Source organism: Euprymna scolopes, chromosome 37 (genome assembly GCF_053919585.1).
Source record: "Euprymna scolopes isolate OS-2025 chromosome 37, ASM5391958v1, whole genome shotgun sequence".
NCBI lineage: Eukaryota > Metazoa > Mollusca > Cephalopoda > Sepiida > Sepiolidae > Euprymna > Euprymna scolopes.
Genome location: NC_136518.1, coordinates 14103633 through 14127796, shown reverse-complemented (window position 1 = coordinate 14127796; position 24164 = coordinate 14103633). Strand labels below are relative to the sequence as shown.

At 33.2% G+C, this 24164-nt stretch overlaps 1 protein-coding gene across 10 annotated transcripts in view; it reads left to right on the top strand.

Moving 5' to 3' along the window:
• LOC145261095 (serine/threonine-protein kinase TAO1-like) overlaps nt 1-24164 on the top strand; it is a 315191-nt gene that overhangs the window by 169941 nt on the left and 121086 nt on the right. For all 10 annotated transcript variants that reach the window (XM_080119286.1, XM_080119289.1, XM_080119287.1 and 7 more), the window contains exons 3-4: nt 4336-4407; nt 9739-9840. In XM_080119286.1, coding sequence (XP_079975412.1) covers nt 4336-4407; nt 9739-9840 — 174 coding nt within the window. The remainder of the gene's footprint in view (nt 1-4335; nt 4408-9738; nt 9841-24164) is intronic.

Genomic DNA, 24164 nt, shown 5'->3' with positions numbered 1-24164 from the left:
ACGAGCACCTGCCATGGTAGTAACGATAAAACAAAGACAGGCTCGCAACGTCTCTCCTGTGGGAGAGAGGTTGCAGGGAAGAGAAAAACGCATCACCCGCTAGGCCACGAAGCCTATTTTGTACTCTGTCAAGGCAAGATACTGTTTTTAGCAGCCCCTGCCCAGATGTGGCAGCAGTATTCCATCCTTGGACATACTTGTGGCCATATTCTTTCTAGGCCGCTGTGTCTACACATTACCTTTGCAATAATCAAAATTGGATTTAAAAAATTGGACTCTGATTCTGCCCCCCCCTTTTTTTTTTTAGTAAAACTTAATTACAACTAGTTGTACTTATCCATCATTTATTTGTTTGCATGACTTAAACTAGATAACCACTATTCATCCTGTGTGTGTATATATAATCATCTGATCATACAAGGTACGTTCAATAAGTAATGCCCCTGACCCACTTATAATAGTATGTAGAGCAACAAAACTTGGCACAGTTATTAGTCTTCTCTACATAGGAACAACCCATAGCTACACATTTCTCATCGTTTAATTCAGCTCTGGAGACCGTTTTTGTAGAACACTCCATGTTGGTCCTCCCACAGTGATGAATTACTTAGGATTTCTACCCAGTCATGGCTGATAAAATGAGAGCATTAAATAAAAGGTACCATTCAAAATTCTATCCAGATTGCAGGGCTCGATAAGATACACCTGAAGAAGGTTGGAGGCTATACTGGCCAAAATGTTTTTTAAATTACACTGTCAATAGTCCGAATAATCCAAATGTGAATTATCAATCTTTGTCAAAAAATTCAGAAACACTAGAAATGGTAACATAATTTTATTAATAGAGATTTACCCTCTTTTGAAATGGTGCCAAAAAAAAAAAAAAGTTTCTATTTAAAATCCATATTTAATTCTACAAGTTTGACCTGGCCAATGCTGTGTACGTTTGCTAGTTTTATTTTTCATCTAAAGGAGAAAAAAAATATTTCAAATGAAAATGTGATAAAAAGATAATCTGAACAAATTACTGAGACAAGCTGTCCGTTTTGAATTAGTCATATGAAGTTAATGCTCTTCTGAGTTGACTGCATCGACATTGTTTCCACATTTCCAGTGAGGGGAGGGAGGTGTGAAGAGATAGGGGAGGAGAGGGTTACCCATTCTCAAACTCTGGACAAGACTGTCACTGTTGGTGGTTTGTTTTGTCAGGGTTACAAACTGTACATTTCAAAGTTGCTATTCTGGTCAAAGTGCAATAATTGGCATCTAACGGTGTGAAATGTTATCTGCACACACGACAAGCTTGGTCGTTGTTGTCGGCATTGTATCTTTTTACATAGATTTGTTCTCTTTCTCTCTCCACCCCCCTCTCTCTCTGCCTCCATGTGCAAGGTCAAAAAATGTCGGTTTTAGTGTTACATTTGAGCAAAACTATTAAGCTATTTTCCTGTGATTCCACAATTTAAGAATTATCAAAAATTGTTTCCTCATCCCTCGACCTCTAAATTTCATGTTTCCCTTGAAGATGATTTTCAGATTAAAGACGAAAACAACAAAATGCCAGCAGAGTCTTGATGGAAGATGCTGGTAAAAACCAGTATTGTTTTGGAACATTTTTAGATGAAGATCGATAATTTGTATTATTTAGATTCACAACGTTTTGGCTGACGTAACCTCTGACCTTTTTTAGATGCATTTTATCAAATTTTGGGAATCTTTATGGAATTGCAAAATCCTGTGGTAAAACTCATAAGTATGAATTAATATTCAGTTCTAAGTGAGACCATTATAGATGTTGAATCTTTGATACAATTACAAATTACTTATAATTTCTATTCAATTGTGACTCATGGAACGAGAGCAAGCTACCCTGTAGAGTAAATTCAATAAAGGATTCAGTTCAGAATTTTATACAGCTTCTCGAGTTGGACAAGATCACCAGAGACTACATCAACCAAAACGTGGAAATAACCTCTAAAATGAAAAGTCGTTTGAGTTTTCCAAATATAATGGAATTAATATTTTTAGACAAGCTATAGCATCTCTTTAAGAAGTATTATTCATCAGTCTGTCAAGCTAAAAGTTGAAACAGTCTTTATTGGTCTGTTAGTGGGAGAAAACAGGGAGCAAGAAGGGAATTTCAAAGGCCAGCAGTCCAAGAGAAGAAAACCTTTCAGATCTAAGCACCTGCACAGTAAGGGATTTTGCTGTCAGGCGGATCAAGGTATTTACATTGATAGAATACAATTGTAAGTTCATCAAGCGCATTCCATCAAAATACTTGCAAAACAAATGCACGGATGAAACCCTGCAGTGATAGAGCTTGGCAGACAGTGTGCAATCTCTTGCATAAGCAACATTTTTTTTTTTTTTTTGCATCCTATACAAGAGGGAGAAACTGTAATGATCTCTTTATCGAGAACATGAAAATTAAAAATTGACTTTTTAAAGAGGACGAGACTGCTGGCAAGAAACCAAGGTTTATGCTAATCCAAAGATATGCGTGAGCTTCTAAAATGTTTGCTAGAATGTTAATGTGCCGAGTCTCCTGATTGGTCTTCACTGGTGAACTTTACCCTTTGAAATGCAGAATAATAGCATCTAAAATTGTTTGTGTAAATATATGGCTCTGCCCACTTTCGGTTGAATTCATAAATGTAGATGTCTATTTTTTAAGCCAATCAGAAGTGTCCGTGAAATTATTAAGTTATTACTTATTTGTTTGTTTACTCTTTTTTTCTTCTTCACTCTAAACAAAGTATTTTGCCACTTGGATGCAAAGAGCTACTGTTTGGGATCATGTCTAACAGGGGACTGTTGGGAGTTGAGTAACGAGATGTCTATTCACATTACATTCAAACTTCTGCATGTTAGTACAGTCAAGGTAGCAGGAAACAGGGAGGAAATTCCAAAGTGTAGCAGTCCAATGAAGAAAAAAAAAATTATTAGAAAAGGCTTTTCAGTACCTTACAATGAAAGGGTGAGATTTTGCTGCTTGTTCGGTTAGTCAATGAGAGATATTTATGCCAGGGAGAACACAAGTGCTATGAGTTCATCAGAGCATATTTCATTAAAGTACAGACACAGGGATGTAACATTGGGATGGAGGTTAGAACTTGTTTGATAGTGTGGGAACTATTGTTTTTAAGTATAATAAATAAGAATATCTGTAAGCTGATTTAAAAAAAAAGTGTTTATTTACATATTTTTTAAAATATGTTTATTTAGAGAAACATTTTTCACAGAAATAATGAATATTGGATGTAACATGAATTTTTCACATGTAATAAAGTATGGAAAAGGAAATGAATGAATACTAAAAAAGTTCCTAAAATATGAATTTTTACATATAACAAATTAAAAAAAATTAAACTACATCATACGTTTCTAGAATTGTTGAGATGAGGATTGGTTATTCATATTTGATTCATTGGACTACTGTTCTCATCTTGAGTGTAATTTTCACAACATTTCGGTCGATATAACTTCCAACCTTCTTCAGGTGTATCTTGTTTGAACTTCAGAGTGTTTGTGTCAAACTCAGGAATTTGGACAGAATTTCGAATGGAACCTTTTATTTACTTCACGGGGGAGCATGCTCTTGTTCCATCAGCCATGACTGGATAGAGGTCCTAAGTAATTCGCAATTGTATTTTTCGGTCGCCCAAGGACCCGTGGTTAGAATATTTGGAAAAATCTGAAAGGTTCAGTTCTTAGTGTGGGCGGCCAAAAAATAAAATTGCAAAATACTTGGGACCTCTGTACAGTCCTGGTATATGGAACGAGAGCATGCTACCCTCGTGAAGTAAGGCTCCATTTGTTCAAATTCCAGAGTTCGACAGAAACAGTTCTGAGTTCAACAAGATACATCTGAAGAAAATCTGAAGTAATATCGACTCAAGATAGAACAGGAATCTGAAGAATCCAAATATGGATAATACAAATCCAGTAGATGATATTGTCGAAAAAATTTTCAAATTGGCAATATCAAAGAAATTCCTGGAGGTTTAAATTACGTAATATAGCAGCAAGGATGATTATAGATTAAGTAAAAGACAGGATATTTCCATGGTTGTAGGAACATAATTTGGTGTTTACTTTCGATGGCATTCAAAACGGGAAATTGTTCATAGTTAAAATGCATGAAAACCGTTTCCTCATCTAGTGTTGAGGTTATGAATTCAAATCTTGAAAGGAATGAAAGGTTTGTATTTGTAAGTACTGATTTGCAACATAACGTGGATAGGTTCTTAGGTAGTTATTGACAATATTAATGTTTTGATGTTGAATGTGCTTTTCTTTCCTTACTGAATTATTTTTTCTTTTCATTAACAGGCCAAGAATCAACTCACAAAGGAGATTGTTGCCATTAAGAAAATGTCCTTCAGTGGCAAGGGTTCTGCAGAGGTGAGTATTTCTTGAACTTTTATGGGACAAGATTTGATTCTTGTCCTGAATTCGCATCACAAAAAACAAATCAAGAAAAATCTGAACGATGTATGTATACATGGTAAAACGAAAATATCCTATTCCAAAAATTTAGTAAATTGATCAGGTAGTTTTATTTTTAACCAAGAAAATCATTTTAAGTGATTACTAGAAATTTGTGAGCATTATGACGTAAAGCTAGTTTGAATTATTGCTGCTATTGCTTTTTTTAATGACTGGTGAGATAGTCACTTGTCTGATACTTATGAAATTTGATTTTCTTATTTAAAAATAAAATTTCATCAATTTATGTGATTTTTGGAATATATTTGTTTTCTCATGAATACATACAGCATATAAATTTTTCTTTACTTTTGTTTTTAATATAGGTGAATTCTGGACAAGAACCCAATATTTTATTTTAATTTCCTTGCTGTCCATGGCTAATCAGTGGACAAGGAATAGACTTAAAAACCCAATGTTAAAAAAAGAAAACACAAAAAACCCCCTCCGCTGACTTCAGATACACTTATGCAGTTTGGAAGGGGCAAAAAAAAAAAAAAAAAAAAAAAAGATGCATTGAACACAAGTTTTGATCTGAAGGCTGTGAGTTTAATGAGTACAGACATAGCGTTTTAATTTTATCTTCAATCATACATATTATGAAGTGTTGGCATCTAACTATTCATGTCTTACAGAAGATAATGCTCAAAGACGAATGTGTGTAGCACATGGATGACAGAAAGTAATGGAAGAAATAAGGATACTCCTAGTTGACTTGATGTCTAAATTTTATTCACAATAAGGCAATACATGTAATGATACAAATTACATCTGTCACTCTTAGTTTGATAATGAGTTTGTGTGTCACAACTATCACAGACAGAAGTAATATATCTCCATCTGTTTTTATCTGGGTTCAAAGTCATCCTTTTATTGGTGTTTACCAGCATCTGTCTCCTCCAGTTCTCGCGTCTCCACCTGAGAACTCGCATAACAGAAGTGAAAGGGTGGAGGTAACTCTGCCTGAAAACAGAAGAGGTTAGCTCCCTCTTGATCATGCATCTATTGTCCTAACAATATACAGAAATAAATTTTCGAATCCTATGTAAGAAGCAGGAGGTATCCTGCAGAGAAAACTGACATGGGTTAAGCTGATGACGTTGCAATTTTTTCTGGCGCAACTAAACAAGTAGAAATCACTGATACATTGTCTCAAAGAAATAGCAAATGGTCATTGGGACTTTTGTTAACTTGAGCAAAACAGTACATTCTCCTGAATCTAGCATGAAAATATCTCTTTCTTAAATGAAAATTATTTAAAAAATGAGTCAAATCTTCCTACCGGGATGAAATGTGATTTCCTTTAAGCCATTCTTATATCAGCTCTTGTAGAATAGTATATACTAGACTTTTCAGCACACTAACAATTGGCAAAAGTTATAGCCTGTTGATTTAGAATGATTGCTTTATGCCAAGTTGATGGTTGAATATGGTTAAATTTGTGCTCATTTTCACATTAAATACTAATCAAATTTATCCCTAACTGTGCATCAAACAGCTACCATAATACTTAGTTTACTGCATTTTATCATAACAAAGGTTCATACAAAATTTCAGACAGATCCAGTAGTTTCTGAGGAAATTTCTAGAATAAACTAATCTCTAATTGTGCAGTTCATCTCCCCAAAAATAGGCACACTAAATTGGAACATTGCTTCAGTTTAGAAAGATTTCTTCACTGAGAACAGAATAAAATAAAAACCGTTACTAAACTTTTTTCCAAGCCAAAAATCTGTTCGTACATAGTTTAAGATTATTAAATAAGATTGCTTATTGTTTGCCAGAATTTTTTTTTTCACACCTCCCAACTCAAAGTAACACTTTGATTCTGGTTAGTTTCTAAACTCTGCTTAAGCAAAATGCTCGTTTTGCTTGGTTCAAATTCTGTAAAAATACCAAGTTATCGCTTACAATACCTTATAACCTTACAATAATTACAATATTGATGCATCCCCATTGCTTCAAACTCTGCTCTAACATAGATGTAGCACCTTTCAGTGTCCCATTTATGGATTAAAGAGAATTAGCCCGGAGTAAGACCCCAAACTGTGTTGGACATGCTTAAGACGTTTACTCTTTTGCCAAATCTATCTTACCTGACCTGTTCTATGTTTTTCAATTACTGAAGCGTTCTCTACAACCAACCATTCTGGATTTTACACAAAACTGCAACCAGTGGTGAGACCCTAATTTAGTAGCTTTAGGAAGTGTGGAGCCATCCATCAGTTGCCATTACGCTCTGGTCCACTCTGCCCGGACTGGTAGTACACATCAGTGGATCATCTACGGGTTAAATAGAATTTGCCTTCAGCATTACAATAAGCTGCTTCTGATTGATTTAGACAAGATGCTTGGGTTCTTGTCCAGAATTTCCTCTATATTAAAAAAAAAAAAAAAAAAAAAAAATCTGTATGATGTACATACACATGATGAAACAAAAAGATTATATTCCAAAAATCACATAAATTGATCAAGTGTTTTTCTTTTTTTTTTGTTTTTTTTTTAATTTTAAATTATAAAAAACTCAAATAATATTGAGTAGCAACACATGCCCAATATTAATAAATTCCAATTTCTGTGAACCTTCTCTATCTACAATAAAACCTGCCATACACGTTTTGGAAGTTGAGCACATACCTGATGAAGGGAAGACATCTCGAAATATAGCATCACAGACACACTACCTGCCTGTTTGGCACAAGTAAGAACACCCTAGATGTATATATATATATATATATATATATATATTACATATACACTTGAATTGAATCAATAAAAGTGAAACTGCATAGCTGGTTCCACCATTATATCTTCAGTTGAGCCAGTTTGAGTCGATCCGTCACATCACACTTTTGCATTGTTCTGTTTTCTATAAATTTAAATTTCTTCTTGTATACACATTAAACAATGCTTCAAGCAAACTTTTTTAACCCATTAAAAAAAAAAATCAAATTTTATGAGTAAGAGAGAAGCAACTATCTTGCGTTGTCATTTTCAAAATGATCTCAAGAAACAAAGGAGATAATTCAACAATAATTCAAATTTTCAGGATTTTTGTTCTAATGTCTTCGAATTCTCAATTGTTTAAAAATTATTTTCTTTATAAAATTAAAACCGCCGTTTGTTCTTTCCAACCCTCAAGTGCGTTGGTGAGTAAAATAATTTCATGCCCAATTTTAACAATGACGAATTAATTTTGTAATTAATCATGTTTTTTTTTAATTGCTTTTTAATATGGAATATGCAAAGATATGAATATTTACTATCCCGATCACATTTTAAAGTTATAAACTTTTGTCCACTCTGTTATTTGAATTATTTAGACTACTATTCTCATCTTGAGTGTTATTCACACAACGTTTTGGCCAATGTAACCGCCGAACTTGGGAAATCTTTCAGTGCAGGCGATGCTCAAGCCACTGAAAATTCTTCATATCCAGGACTTGTATAGAATAGTTACCTATCGGAAACTCTTTTAAAATTAAACATGACTTTCAATTCAAGAGGTTATTAACCTGGTGGAAGACTTTACTTTGATGGATCAGAATCAAAATTCGAATTGTGGCAAGTAAAATTTTTAGGATATTTACAAATCCAAAAGTTACACAAGGTAATTCAGGCACAACCTGAAAACGGAAATGAACCTGAGTTTATTGAAAAGATTGCAACTGTTTTTGTAGAATTAATACAGTGCTTAGATGACAGAAGTCTATCTCTGGTAATGCGAGAAGCCTTGTCCAATGGCTGCAAAGCATTGAACATATTAAGAGAGCATTATTTATTGAAAGGAAAACACAAAATTATCTCTTTACTAAACTGACATCTCTAAAACATATGAAGCAGAGATCATTACAGATTAAAAGGGCTGAAACAGCTGCAAGTTTATTAAAAAATGTCTGAAGTTATTACTGACAGTCTGTTTATCTCCATGGTCCTTAAAGGGTTGCCAAGTGATTTTAAGCCGTTTACCGCTGTGATTACTGAGAAAAAAAAATGACTTTTAGTCAATTCAAGGTAACATTTAGTAGTTACGAAGAAACTGAGAAAATGATCACAGAAAAACAAAAAAGCACATTTACAAATGTCATGAAATTTAAAAATGCCCACTTAAAAACACCAAAATCAAATTGTACATTTACTTCGAATAAAAGTCTCAACTTTTCCAAAAACAATTTTTCTCCTAAGAAAAGGATGAACATTATTTGTTAGAATTGTGGGTGACCCAATTGCAACAGTTTCCAATGTAGATACAAAAATTTCCAAGGGGACTCCGTTAGTAAGCATATTTTTATTTTCATGTACGTTTGACACTTCAAACAGTAACAAATTTCTTATGGATTGTGAGGCAATGCCACATGTAATTATCAAGGAATTGGATTTTATCAATTTTGATCCCAACTTTTAACCCTCAATCACTTTGTAGAGCTAGCCGACAGAAGTCAAGTAAATGATATAGTTTTGAAGAGAGGCGATGCTAAAATCTCGCTAAGGAATAATAAAAATGTCCACTTTTGAGCTAAAATGGTAGTACCTGTTAGGGCATCTATGGTGCTATCTGTTGCAATATTTTTGATGTATAAAGGGGGTATGATCCCTAAGTTTGTAGATTCTGTTTATAAATGCTGCTGATAGGAACTGATGAATCAAATTAAGCCACATTCTTAACACGAGAGGGATTTTTTTCTCTTTGCCTGCAATATTATAAAGTCCAGGACCTGTACAAAACTGCTACTCACTGAAAATTCATATCTAGGACTTGTATAGAATAACTACCCATCGGAAATTCTTATGAAATTAAACATGGCTTCCAATTCAAGACTAACAGATAAAACTGTTTAAAGATACTGGCTTCCTGATCAAAAATCTACTAAACAGTTTTTTTTTCTATCCTTTTGAAAAACTCAATCATGTTCTGCAAAGTAAACAAAGCAAAACATGAATAAATATTTGAAGATGTAAAAATAACCTGTAACCAAACTTTAAAAAAACTGAATTAAATAACCCCAAAATGGTTGATATGTCATTAAACAAAAACAACCAACTAAAAAAAAAAAATGTTCTTCATATGTGAAAGGGAACAAATGTCTGGTAAAAAGTAGTTTAAAATTACCATGCCTAAGGCATAAGAGAATAAACTTTTTAATCAGTAATTTGCCCGTTAGAAACGATCGAGGTTTTTGTTTTCTTAAAAATTTTTTTCTATTTTGTGTGAATATCTGACAATGCCTTTATTTTCTTTTGTTTCAGAAATGGCAAGATATTGTAAAAGAGGTGAAATTCCTGCGGGATTTAAAGCATAAAAATATTATTGATTTTAAAGGGTGCTATTTAAGAGAGCATACGACATGGGTAAGTAATTTTTGGAAATCTATGCAGTTTGTGTGTTTATCATCGTATGAAAGAAACTTTGTGTGTGTGTTTGTTCTTTAAGGACTCAGAAACGGCTGGGCCGTTTTTTTTTTTTTTTTAATTTTTTTTTTTATTTCATGCCAAAGTACTTGATGTGTCTCGGAATTCCTCTAAGTATCGATAATTGAAAAAATCTGATTTAAAAAAAAAAAAAAAAAAAAAAAGTCGGATTTTGACCAAAGTTAACACTTTTATACAATCTAACATCATAAGTGCATTTGAGAAGTTTTAGCGCCGCACAAGTGGAAAGGCCCAGCTTATAAAATTAACAGTAGGTTCTTTTATGACAGGGATGCATTCAAAATTAAGGGTTTCTTTTTTCTTTTAAGAGCACAATTGAACTAAGATACTTGACTTTGGTATGTTTAACTTTAATTCAAGTGATTATGTAAAAATAATTTCATAAAATCAACAATTGGTTCTTTAATAAGACAGGCGTGCATTGAGAAATTAATTTTTCTGTTTAAAATTAAACCATGATACTTTTACATTTTAAACTTTAAATGAAGCCATTATTTACAGATAATTTTATAAAATCAACAGCAGATTCTCTACAGTGCAATGTAGACTAAAATGTATTGTGAACTAAGTCACTGCAAGGAGGCATGTCAAGCTTCCTTCTGTGGGGTCCCTAACTAAGGTGATTACACTGATTTTGATGACAATGAATCTATGGGAGGGTGTAACACTTGTTGGCCCTCATTCAATTTCAGAGAATGTTGGGTCTCCCTACTAGTTGACCCTCATTCAATTTCAGACAATGTTGGGTCTCCCTACTAATATATATTAGTGTTGGGACGATTAATCGGAATCAGAAAAATTGGAACTTTTGGGGGAATCGAAATCGGGAAAATTCATGCCCATTTTCTGATGTTAAAACTGATTCTTTTTATTGTCTTTTATTTGATTTTGTTTAAAACAAAATCTTCCACTGTTGGTAGTAATGTTAAAAAATCAATATTTATTGATTTTAAACAACCAGTAAAACCAAAAATCTATAGATCATTCCCCACGAATTTGTGTTTATGTCTGAGAAAATATCTGCACATTTAACGTGTCTTTGCGATAATCGAGAAAAAATAACAACTTTATAGTTAAATATTTTGATTTTTATGAAGAATCGGAATTGGGAATTTAGTATGGAATCTGTAATTGTGTGTGAATCGAGAAAAATATTGGAATCTTCCTATCACTATATATATATATATATATATATATATATATATATATACATATAAAATGGACAGAAAGAATAAATTCAGTGATCTAAAGACATCCATCTATTGATAAGTGAAGTATAATTAGTCTAATGAAATTGCTGTAAAGTTTGAATTTTTACTCATTCTGTATATTCAGTTATGCACTCGTGGATATCCCCCCCCCCCAAAAAAAAAAACCCACTTCTGTGCTCTCTGTCAAGGCCACAATTTGCCCATGCATGTAGTATTGTTGCCACATCTGGGCTGGTGCATCTGGCACTAGTCTCTTGCTCCTGACAGGTCAAAAAGGAGTCGCCAACCTAGTAGGTCCTGAACTATCAACTAAACTTTAAACTCTGTCCCATCGTAGCATCTTTGTGCTTGCTTTATAAGTATTGCAATGGCAAGTGCTCTGACGAACTCTGAACACTAGTACCCCCTCGCTGACAAAATCCCCACCAAACCTGACAAGCAGCAAAATCCCCCCCACACACACACACTGTAGAGATCCCTACATGCTGTAAAGCCTTCTATTTGAATAGATTTTTCCCTCGAACTGCTGCACTTTGGAATTACATCCTAGGCCCCTACTTCCCTGACTTTATTGACATGTAGGAATTCAAGTGCAATGTGGCGATGTCTCACTGGGCAAGTGTCTAGACAGTATCCCTCAAAATCTGGTCCCAAATAAGTAGCCCTGCATGAATAAGTAACCCTTGTTTGGGGCGTAACATCAATTAAAATATATATATATATATATATATATATATATATATAGGTGGAAAAAGAAATCAATGAAACAATGTTTTTATAAAAATGAATATTTTTTTTATTTTGGTCGAAGGGTGGGGGTCAGTTGATATATTCATAAAATATAACTGGTATTTGAGAAATCTTTTTCGCTGACAAGCATTTTTTCTTTGCTATGACAGGTTTTTTTTTGTTTTTTTTACTTTGCTATGACAGGTATTTTTTCTATGAGAAGCATTGTTTCTTTATTTTTAATGGACATGCGTTTTTAAATTTATTTTCTTAATCACATTACTATATGACCCACATCAATATTCAATCTATAACTATCGAAACCTGAAAACAAACTCCTTTAGTTAGCAGCAACAATATACCTCGGTCAAGAAGGATTAAAAAAAAAAATAAAAAAGGAATTAAATGACTATACTTTTCACAAAGGCGTGTTTCATGTTGAAAAATCTCAAAACTTTAAAATAAAAAAATAAAAAACAAATGCACACATTGTTTTGGCTTTCAAAAATTCCAAATTGAAATCTGTTTTAATTAAATATTCTCAATTGATCAACCAATACAAATACTATTAGTTTTATGATTGGTTGTTGCCTAAAAAAAATAAATAGAATTGTCAGCAGGTGGTGCCGGGTTATTATACCCCGGGTGGGGGGGGGGGGGGCAGTTTTACAAGTTTGTGGCTAGTGTTGGGTTGGAAGGGGCACAATGATGCTTCTATTGACCCGTAAAAAGCATAGACGTGCCTCAACTAGCTTTATAGATTTTGCAAGCCAAGCAGTACCCAGTGTTTCTTTTTATTCATTATAAATGGGACATCGTTGGAACAACCTGTTTGCTAAGTCTTTTTATTGCTGAGTAAACCTATACGATTGCTCTCTTATCTCATGCTTATATATAAAGTAAAGTATGTTTGTCCATCATAGTTTTGTGATCCTCGCTCATTATTTCTTAGTAAGAGAGTTGGTTTCCTTGCTGCTTCAGTTGCGTGGAGATTTGGGTAGAAATACCAGTCAAGAATTTGTTATTCACAGTCAGCCTGACAGGTTCTAGACCAGTTCATAAGCCTTTTACCTGTCAAACTGAGGTATTTGTCTGGGTAGTACTTAGGAGGTCCACTCTCAACTCTTTTCTCCTGGCTATTCGAAGGAGTAAGTTCATTGTTGACTTTTCTCAACGGCATCAGACGGAGTCGAAACCGATACTGTTTGAAAGGGTGATGTCTCGGTCGAATAATAAGTGATAATAATAGGTCAATTATTTCCGAAAGAAATAAAGGTTTGCAATGAAGGAGGATAGCGAAAACTGTTCCTTCATGACAATTTAGCCAAACATGCATGTGCAAAAAACGTTCTTTCTTGAATTAGTTTGAATAGAAAAAAAAAAACGATGTTACTTCGCTGACACGATCATAGAACAGTGGTTATGGTGACAGTGTAATTATCTTTTGCACGTTCGTGCCACACTTTTTTTTTTTCTTTTTTTTTTTTTTAAACAGTTCACTTCTTGTAAGTAGAAAAAAGAAAAAAATACTCAAGCTGAGATCAAAACCTAAATCTTAAAACAGTTGAGTATGATAACCATTAGGCCAGCTTAACATGATCTTTTAAGTGTTTTCAAACCTATTTATTCTTAACATAAGGAATCTGTCATGTGAACCATTCATACATGCACATTTGTGAAACAGGTAACAAATAGATAAAAATCCAATGACCCCCCCCCTTACACACACACACACACACACACAATCAATTTTTCAATTTTGAATTCTTAGCAGTCCTTTTATTCCATGTGAAAACAATTAAAAAAATTGTCCACCTGTCTAAATACCTTTATATACCAAATTTCAAGTCTGTAGATAAAAAATTTGAGTATATAGGTTGAGAAATGTCCTCACACGAACATATTCACTTATAGATATATATATATATCTATCTATATATTAGTGGTCTGGCAAGGCCACGCGTGACAACCAAGCTTAGCAAAATTCATCCAAAGCAGCAACACTAAAGCTGGCCTTCCAGGACACTATATATATACACACACACACACACACACACACACACACACACACACACGTAGGAAAATTTTGGCATATTTTATTGGTTTAAAAATATAGGTTTGTAATAAAATTTTAACCATAGAATAGTATTATACTCTTCAAAAAGCCTTCAAATTTGCATGAAGTTTTGTTCCATAGAACCAAGGATATGAGCATTTTAATATTCAATTTGGCTACGAATATATATATATATATATATATATATATATATACTAGCATGGGGCCCGGCATTGCCCGGGAGTTTGGATGTGTATGTTGAGCAAAAAAAAAAAAAAAAAATGGTAGTAGGAAGGCAGGCTCGAACCCGTACCGCAAAGGAGGAAAAGAACAGGGTAAAACCTAACGTTTATGCTGTTACGACCACTGCCAAACCGGAAGCAACATTTTTTTAAATTAAGGCTAGACAATCTAAAGGAGAGAATAACTTTCAAAAATATCGGCAAAAAAGTGACCCCCACCCCCTGTAGAAAAGTGCCTATTTGAAGGGAAAGATATGAATGTTTTTAGCCAATTTTTCGATATTTGTCGTATGAAATATATATATATGGAGAGTGAGAGAGCGAGCATATATTGAAAACTTTGCTTTTGTGTAAGCTGTATCACCTGAAGAGGTTTCTAATTACTAAAAATTAGCCGACTGAAACATGCTCATGACTGTAACAACATATTATTGCTTATGTAAGAACAAATAGTGTGTGTGTGTATATATATATATATATATACACACACACACACTTTTTACTGCTAAGAATATATATACCACCTTTTTTGGACAATTTTATGTTTCAAATCTCAGCAACTATTGATCAGAATTTAACAAATGAAAGCTCATTGGAAAGGTAATGGCCTGAATTGAGTAGTGTGCGTTGTGACATTTGCCCTTAAAGTTTCACATTAAGGGGATCAGAGTCTATATTTGGCTTTTTTTTTTTTCAATCATAGCCATTTGTTTTCCTAGTTTTGCATATGAATTACAAAATATCTGATATTTCCCCAAAACCTCTGGCCTTGATGTTTTTCATACATAAAGTGAATTTCACAGTGTATAAGGATTATTTGCTACTAGAAATATTCATAATCATACCCTATTTCCAAAAGAACGGAGATATAACATGAGATATATTTGGAATCAAGTCTCCCCTTGCTGTTATTTCAGATCATTTGAAACCATAGCAAGTTTTAGTCTCCCTCCATCAAGGCCAGAGGTTTTGGGGAACTAATATATATATATATATATATATATATATATATATATATATATATATATATATATATATATATATATATAATGAGTAATAGGAGCAAAATTTGCTAGAAAAAAGATTAATAAAAAATATTTTCAAATTCGAAATTGCAGAAATATAAATACAGAAATATATATTTATAGAGCAACAACCTTATCCAGATTTAAAAGGCTCAATATCAGCGATAGAGCCTAATATAAGTATAAAAGATCAAGATATTGGAGAATTTAATTTATAATATTTTATTCATATATATAGCAATTAAGCTACACAGAATATTCCACGTTTCATTCTCATGAAAATTCAAGCTAATGCAAAAAATTTTGGTTATCACGCATTTATATACCCGCACATGCTATTGAATTTTCTAGTTAGCCAATCAGCTTCCTAGTTGCCACCACGCCCATCCTAATCAGCTAATGAATGGGCACTTTTTGCATAAGCCTGACAAATTCTTACGAGAATGAAGTGCGGAATATTCTGTGTAGCTTAATTGCTATGTATATTTTTATAACTTACCATCTAGCTCTATCTATTTATTGAGCACTGTTGAAGTAAATACTGAAAATTTACGTATAAATTTATATTTTCGTATATTTGTGATTACATGAAGTAGTCACACACACACACACATATATATATATAGCCTGATGGTTTCCTGCAGGATTTATTTAGTGTTAACAAATAAACAAGTTGCTGAAATTTAAGATGTTTGTTTCCATTGAAATTTGATAGGGAAAGAAAATTGCAAGATGCAAATGTTTTAACTGTTTTCGTGTCAACATCGTCATGGGTTTTCACGCATGCCGACTCATCACGGTGAGAAGGGTTAAAATGACCTTGAACCGTTCACTTGAGATGACATAGAAGATGGATGTTTTTTTTTTTTTTTACACGGTTTAGTTAACTTTTCTTCTGCAATAATTGTGTGAAGAGGCTAAAACATCTGATCAAAAATATTTGGTCATATTTTGCAACATTATGGTAAGAATATAAAAATTGACGTTAAAACAGTTTTAAAACCTAGCAGGTCTTGTGGAAATTCCACATGGTATCTTTTCTATGCAATATATTGCTACTGGGTATTCTGTGGAGTTCAGTATGAATTTAGACCCTGCAATATTATTGTAATCCTTTTTGTTAAAACTGTAAAAGTATTTATGTAAGTAATCTGGTTAGTGTAATGTCAGAATATATCTGGTTATTACAGTTTATCTCCAATATCCTTATAGGAGTGTGTGACATATTTCCATTGTATAGATGCCCATTATGAATAGAAACCCCACAATATCATTATACCATCTTTAGACAGAACAGATACTACCCTTGCATCCTAGCCTGAAGACAAAGAAGGTATGTTTTAGTTTCACTTACAGCTCAAAAGCAACATTATTTTATATATATATATATATATATATATATATATATATATATTGTTGATTTTTTTTATAAGCGATTCTGTGGTATTTTTTTTTCACTCCCTGAGTGCTTTGAAAGGAGAGGTTATCTGCCCTTTGTTTATATTTGTAATTTATTATTTGAATATTTATTAAAATATTTTCTACGTGCATAAAATTAAGTGATCTATAGACATGACATGTTTCGAAGTTTCACTTCTCGTCAGTATAACTAAACTTATTGAGACTCGAACTCGCCCCCGCTTGATATATACATACAGTAGACCCCCGGCATACAAGGTTAATTCGTTCCCGGATGAAGCTTGTATCTCGAATTAAAATGGCAGCATTAAGCAGACGTAGTGAAACATTAGGTGTATCAGAATTTTTGTAGGAATTTTTGACACCCCTAACACAAAACTGCGAATAAAATATAAAAATCTCGTAATTTTTCTGTTAAAAGTGGGTTATTTATTTTCTTTATGGATTATACTTCCAAAATAAACTATTACAGTTGTTTTAAAAGTAATAGAAATATTTTTTTTTTTTTTTTTTTAAACAGTAATGAATTTTACGAACTCAATATTTTTCCATTTTTAAACTTTAAAAATCTATCAAAATTTTTCTATTGATTCTATTTTTACGATATTTTCAGGGTCAATGTGAAATTTTATGTTCTTTCCAATAAACCAAATATAATATTTTAGACAAACGTTTTTTTTAAATTCACGCCCCCCCCCCCATTTGTGTAAGTGTCACACATTTTCAAGTTTCTCTTAAACAGTAAATAATTTATGTTGAATAGTTTTATATATCACAAATTGAAGAGAAAAGGTCAATAAATAATATATTCAAATTTAAAACAAAAAAAAAAATCCGTTTTTTAGAAATTTACCTGTAAAGTCCGAAATTTAAAACCTTTTTTTAACAAAAAAAACACATTGTTTTTTTTTTTTTTTGTTTTTTTTTAATGAAACCTTGGTCCTTGCTCCTTTTAATTGAAAAAAAAATTAGGGCTTGAATTACATTTTTCGAGGAGTTATAAGCTTGGAAAGATGGGGTGGAATTATTCACTATTTTCACGAAATTTCTGATACATGACGCACTAGTGATTACATTTGGAAACTCGTAACTTGGATTTTCACTCGTATGTAGGGTAGGATTTTTGCTCGGAAGCCATCTTGTATCTCGAATAGCTCGTATGTTGGGGGTTCTCCCTCTCCCTCCCTCTCTCTCTCTCATATATATATATATATATATCTCTTTCTCTCTCTCTCTCATATATATATATATATATATTCCATTGCATCTTTGGTGATCAGGAGATTTCATTTAAGGAGGAGGATAGAAGGTGATAGCATCACTATGAACATTAAATTAGCATATCTATGTACTAATAATTTAATGTTCGTAGTATGTTATCACCTATCCTTGTTATTAATAGCATCTCCCCATTGAATAATAATAATCTGGAAACCGTGACACACACATGTACATATTTACATTGAAGGTACCATGTTAATATATAGATACTATTACATGACCTGGTTACATTAGTGTTCATATTTGGCACGTTCAACATGTCCGCTTTTTATTCAGAATTCATCCAAGCTTCAATCTCTTCCCCCCTCTCCCCGCCAGACTTTCATTAAAAATACTGGTCTAGTTACAACCATTATGAACAGTTTCCCCCATTAGCTGTGCCTATATCTAAATGTAAACTCCATGAACAAAATTTCTTTCCTAAAACTGCCTGCCTGTGGAACTCTGTTCCACCGGCCTGCTTTCCAGTTGACTACAACATTGTCATCAAGTTCTTGAGTCCTCCCCTTGAATAATCAAATTATACCTAATTCCCACCACTAACGATTACTACGCTGTTGTCTCGGTGATCACTGTACATTCATTAACCTTTATCCTCGAGTAGCCTTCATTTCAAATGCATCTCTGTCTTATCAAAGAACCTACTGTTGATTTTATATGCTGGATCTTTCTGCTTGTGCGGTGATAAAACTTCTTGTGATTGTATGAAAGCGTTAACTTTGATCAAAATTGGACTGTTCTTTCTTTAATCGAATTTTTTCGATTATCAATTTAAAAAATTAAAAAAAATTTTTTTTTTTATATACTTATCAGAGGCATTCTGATACAAAAACCATCTAAAAAATACTGCCAGACACAAAGTGGATTTGTTCGAAATTAAAAAAAAAAAGACAAAAAGTCAAAAAACATCCTAGCTGTTTCCAAGACTAGGGAACGAACGCACACACACAAAATGCCTTTTATATATAAGTAGATAGATTATTTAACCAACAATCTATCTATCTCATTAACTTTTATCCTAAAAACAAAACAAAATTAGAAATTATTCACATACTGTTTACAAAATGTACACCTATAAAATAAATTTTCAAACTTATGTGCAGTTTTGGCATAAAAATGACCAAATGACAATTGACATACTCTTACAACCAACCAACGTTTTGGCATAAAAATGACCAAATGACAATTGACATACTCCTACAACCAACCAACGTTTTGGCATAAAATGACCCAACAGCAGTTGATAGACTAAGAAACTCAACAACCAACTAACAATGAAGTCAACCCATTGATGAATTTTTGTTTGTACAATGCTTAAATAACTTGAAAATCTAGTGAGATTTATTTTTATAGAATTGGAGAGAAGGATTGTGTGACCGGTGGGGGGGGGGGCACTCGGCAACACTGAGATTAATGTATTTTGATTTTTAAGTGTGCAATGTGTTTATACATGTTTATTTGGGTCAACAGGAAGGGGAAAAAATTATTTGTTAGACATCAGAAAACTTACTACAATTTCTTTTTTTTTTTCTTTCTTTTTTCCTTTCCTTTCCGGGGGAGGAGTTTGCGGGACATATGAAAAATTAGTCAAAATACACCAACATTGTGTGCTCATACTAAACCACATGAAAAAAAATAAATAAATAAAAATAAAAAAATTAGTTGTTTTGGTTGACCTTCAATTTTTACTGTGCATTTAAGGTTAACTTTTTATTAACACCAGGACTATGGAATCTGTAGCTCAAGCGCTTAACTCCGACATCTAAAATTTTAAACTTTGACCTAAAAAACACAAACTATTTTTCTCGAATTATTCCCCCCCCCCCGTGACTCTCGAGTAAAAAAAAAGCAAAAAAAAAACTTCACAATTTTCTGTCACTTGCGTTTTAATTCATTGATCCCAACTATTCCATATTTTTAGCTATCAACTATTTTCAATTCCTTTGAGGTCTCCCCACTTTTTTGTGGTCTACGCTATTCTATTAAAACTAATTTCTTTGGATTTTCTGAAGACATCCTTTGTCCACGACCCAACCAATTCGATTTTTTATTTTAGGCCAGCAGGGCTACCTGCCATGCCTTTGGTCATAAAAAAAGTAAATAGAAGATGCTAAATTTCCTCTCCCATACCCCTGAGAAATTCCTTTGTTTTTTTATGTGTAGAGTGAGAAAATAAAACTTGAAGACCTTCAGAGCACTCTATGGAGCATTATTAAAACTTAAGTTTCTCCTACCCACCCCTTTCTGTGTAGAGAAATGACTAATATATATATATATATATATATAGGTTGTGATTTTTTATTTCCTCAATTTTCCTAAGCAACACTCAGACACTAGTCTTTTTTACTGAATGGAAGAGGGGAGGGTCACCTTTCGTCTAGTCCTGGAAACCTTTAAGCGTTAATGGGTGTTAGGTGGTTGGTGAGACAACACCGCAATGATCAGTAATAGTGGAACTTACGTAAGGTTTGTTGATTTAAGAGGACAGCTTAATAAGAATTTGTTTATTAGACTTGAAAACAGCCATGTTATAGTCAGCTAGGAAGCAGCCCCACAACGAGAACAAAAATCTTTGCTCGCGGAATTTTCGTTTAGTTTTAGGCGCAGATAAATATTGGGAAAATGTTAGCAGTTGTTGTAGTTAAACAGTGTCTGTTGTAAATGTTCTACAGGGGGTGGGGTGCGTAGATAGAAACTCTGTTGAGCATTTGCTATGAAGCAGAGATGTTAATTATAAATTCAAAAGTTCAATATTTATGCGATTAAAAAAAAAAAAAAAAAAAAAAAAATGAAAGACTCCCTGATTGTACCGAACTAGGTATAGCTAAATGTAAAACCCAGGTGACATAATGATCTTATCTTAATTTTTCCAACGATTAATTAACTTCCGTGATGATTCACTGAGATGACAAAGCAACCAATGCAATCCTAATCCTTGATGAATTGCTTTTATCACATAATCATTAAGCAGCTTTGGTGAAAACTATTATTGCACAACCCTTGTTGGATGTCCTTGAGGAACCTGAAAATATCCATAGACAATATGTTCAGTCATGGGTCTGTCGGCAATTTAAGTACCTTATTTTTTTTAAATTATTTGCCACCCCCACCCTTTCCTTTTTCTTTTCCTCATTTTTCTTTCCTTTCCTTTCCTTTTTCTTTTTTATCTTTGTCTTCAACCTTTACTTGTTCTTTTTCATTATTTTCGTTTCCTTTTTTTTTACATAAGCATCACTACTTATCAAAGCCCAGAGGCCACTCGAGGATAAGGGTTAAAGAGTGTACAGTAGTCAATTGGATAATATAGTAATCGTTAGTAATGGAAATTTGGTAAATTTGTTAACTTAAGTGGAATGGCTCACCAAGAACTTGTTTACATTGGACTTGAAGACAACCATATTGTAGTCAGCTGGAAAACAGGCAAACGGAAGACAGTTCCACAGGCGTACAGTTCTAAGAAAGAAGCTTTGTTCATGGAATCTACATTTAGGTTTAGGCACAGATAAAGAGTGGGGGGAAGTTATTGATTGTGTTTTCAGCTAAATGAGTGTTTCTTGTGGAAGTTTGGCGAGGGGGAACCCTAGATTGGAGCTCAGACGAGCATTTGCCATTAACATAATGATAAAGCAGAGAAAGACTCGCAACATCTCTTCTGTGAGAAAGAGGTTTTTTAGGGAAGAGAAAGAGGTATCTCCTATCTATGAAGTCTATTTTGAACTCTATCAAGGCAGGATAAGCTTTTTCTAGCAGCTCCTGGCCAGATGTGGCAACAGTACTCCATCCTTGTATGTACTTGACTCTTATATAGGTAGAGAATTGCATCTACTGGATCGATAGAAGGATCCCACCATTTTTCCAACGACCTTGGCAACGGGATTGAGTTCCATTTCAGGTCAGGAGTAAAGGTCAAGCCTAGAAACTTGTCAAAATATGAAGCCTCCCCAGGACGAGAGCCATTCATTTCAATTGATGCCTGATGGGGATTGGAGCGATGATGTAAAGATAGAAACTTGAGTTTAGATGTATTAAAAGTAATCAGCCATTCATTCCCTTTTCTGTTTCTTCTCTCCCCTGAACCTACCTGAAGTGTGTACTGCGTCAGTACAGTGGTGTGTCAGGAAATTTGATCATCAGTGACACTTGAATTTATTTGAATTCTTATCTAGAATTCCTTTTAATTGCTTAATATCAATAGAAAATGTTTTCAGACTTTGATCTAAATTGTCTAATCATTTAAAAAAAAATCCTTTTAGAAAAAAAATAATGGTTACTGAAACCAGATTTTTTAGCTTTATTGTTCTACACTATTTTACTATTTATGCTGATCATTGCAACAGAAGAGACTTACGAGAGGCGTTCCAAAAGTAATGCCTCCTATTTTTTAAAATAATTTTTTTTATATACCGAAATGGATCAAAGGGGATTGCAAATTGCATTGCTATGATAACTGAACTTTCATGACTTGAAAATTTAATCTGTCTGTTGCATATATTGACGGTGTGAGATTCTATAAAAGCAGCCTTTGTCATGGATATGTGTTAAAAGCAGAGATGTGTCATTGAATTCCTGGCAAAAGTGCATGGTGGTGACTATGTAGAAAAATAAATTCTCGGTCACAAAAGGTCTCTCATTTTAATCATACATCCAGTCTTTATAGCTCTTAAAATTTTTTAGTTAAAAATAAAAAAATAGGTGACTCTACTTTTGGAATGACTCTAATATGACAAAGTGTATTCCAGACACCCATACACCGCCTTTGTTTATAGCTGGCAAAAGTGCATTGAGAATTGTGATGACTGTAGAAAAATAAATTCTGGAACATAAAACAGTTGATTGTTTTAATGGGACTACTCTCATCTTCGTAGCTCTTCAACATTTAGAGTTAAAAAAGAGAAATAGGATGCTTTACTTTTTGAACGACCCCCATAGTTTAAAGAAGTAATTAAATTGTGCGTTTCTGCGTTTAAAATATGTTTACATGCACAAACACACACTTTAAATATAGTGATTTATTATTTCATCAAAATATAGTTTTCTTGCAAAATAAAAATTGCTTTTCCAATTAAAATTTAGATACAAAATTCTAGAAATCACCAGAACCCAACAGTCTTTTATTTCCTGCAAATATTTCTGGCAGGATGCATGCCCCCCACCCCGATCCTCCTAGTAAAGTTTCACATCAACATCACTTTATTAATACAGAATATACCCCCTTTCTTTTTAATTATCACTTTCATCTGTGTAAATAGAATTAGTACTGTAATGATATTTCCTTATATATATATTAGTCCATTCCACATTTTTTTAAACTATTAGGCCAATCTGACTGACATTTTGTATAGACCTTTGTGATAAGATGCAGCGAACTAAGTATTATGGTATCCGTTTGATGCACAGTTCAGGATTAGTTACCCCAATACCAAATTTGCTCTAACATTTTCTTAGAAATTACTGGAACAAATTTTTTTTTTTATGGATCTTTACGATAAAGTGCAGCAAACTCAGTATTATGGTATCTGTTTTATGCACAGGTGGAGATTGATAAGGATTAGGAACCACAATACTACATTTACTATAGAAGTTTTCTCAAACTCTTATGTGAGTCTGATTGAAATTGTGTATGGGCCATTGATATGATAAGGTTCAACAAACTAAGTATTATGGTATTCATTTGATGCAGAGTTAAGGATTAAAAGAGGTTAGTATTTAATGCAAAAATAAACACAAATGCAACAATATTCAACCATCAGTTTGGCATAAACCACTCATTCTAAGTCAACTGACTATATCTTTTTCAACAGGCTAAAAAGTCTAGTTTGTTTATAATGGACTATTCCAAATTTTAATATCTTTACTAGCAGGTCGCCCAGCATTGCCTGGTCATAAAATCCACTTACATGTTTTGATTAATGCAAATTTTGTATTATCATACTAGCAGGGTCCATTAAACGGCATTGCTCGGTGGAGGCAAAATCCCTTCCTTTGTAAAAAATTAAACTACAATTGTTGGTGGCAAACTCCCAATCTCCTCATGTTAAGAATAGCTTTCAGAATAGATATCCTCAACCTCATTTTAAGAACAGCTTTCAGAATAAACACTCCATTTTCGTTGTAAAAATATTTGTTTCAAATTTAACCTTGGTATTTGTTGTTGGCATACCCACTTGCAAATACTATTTAAAAAAAAAAAAAATGGGGTGGGGGTGGCAGTGTTGGTCGGAGAGAAATAGATTTGTTTATCACATGGGCGTACATACTTGGCAGCCAGTGAAAGGTCTTT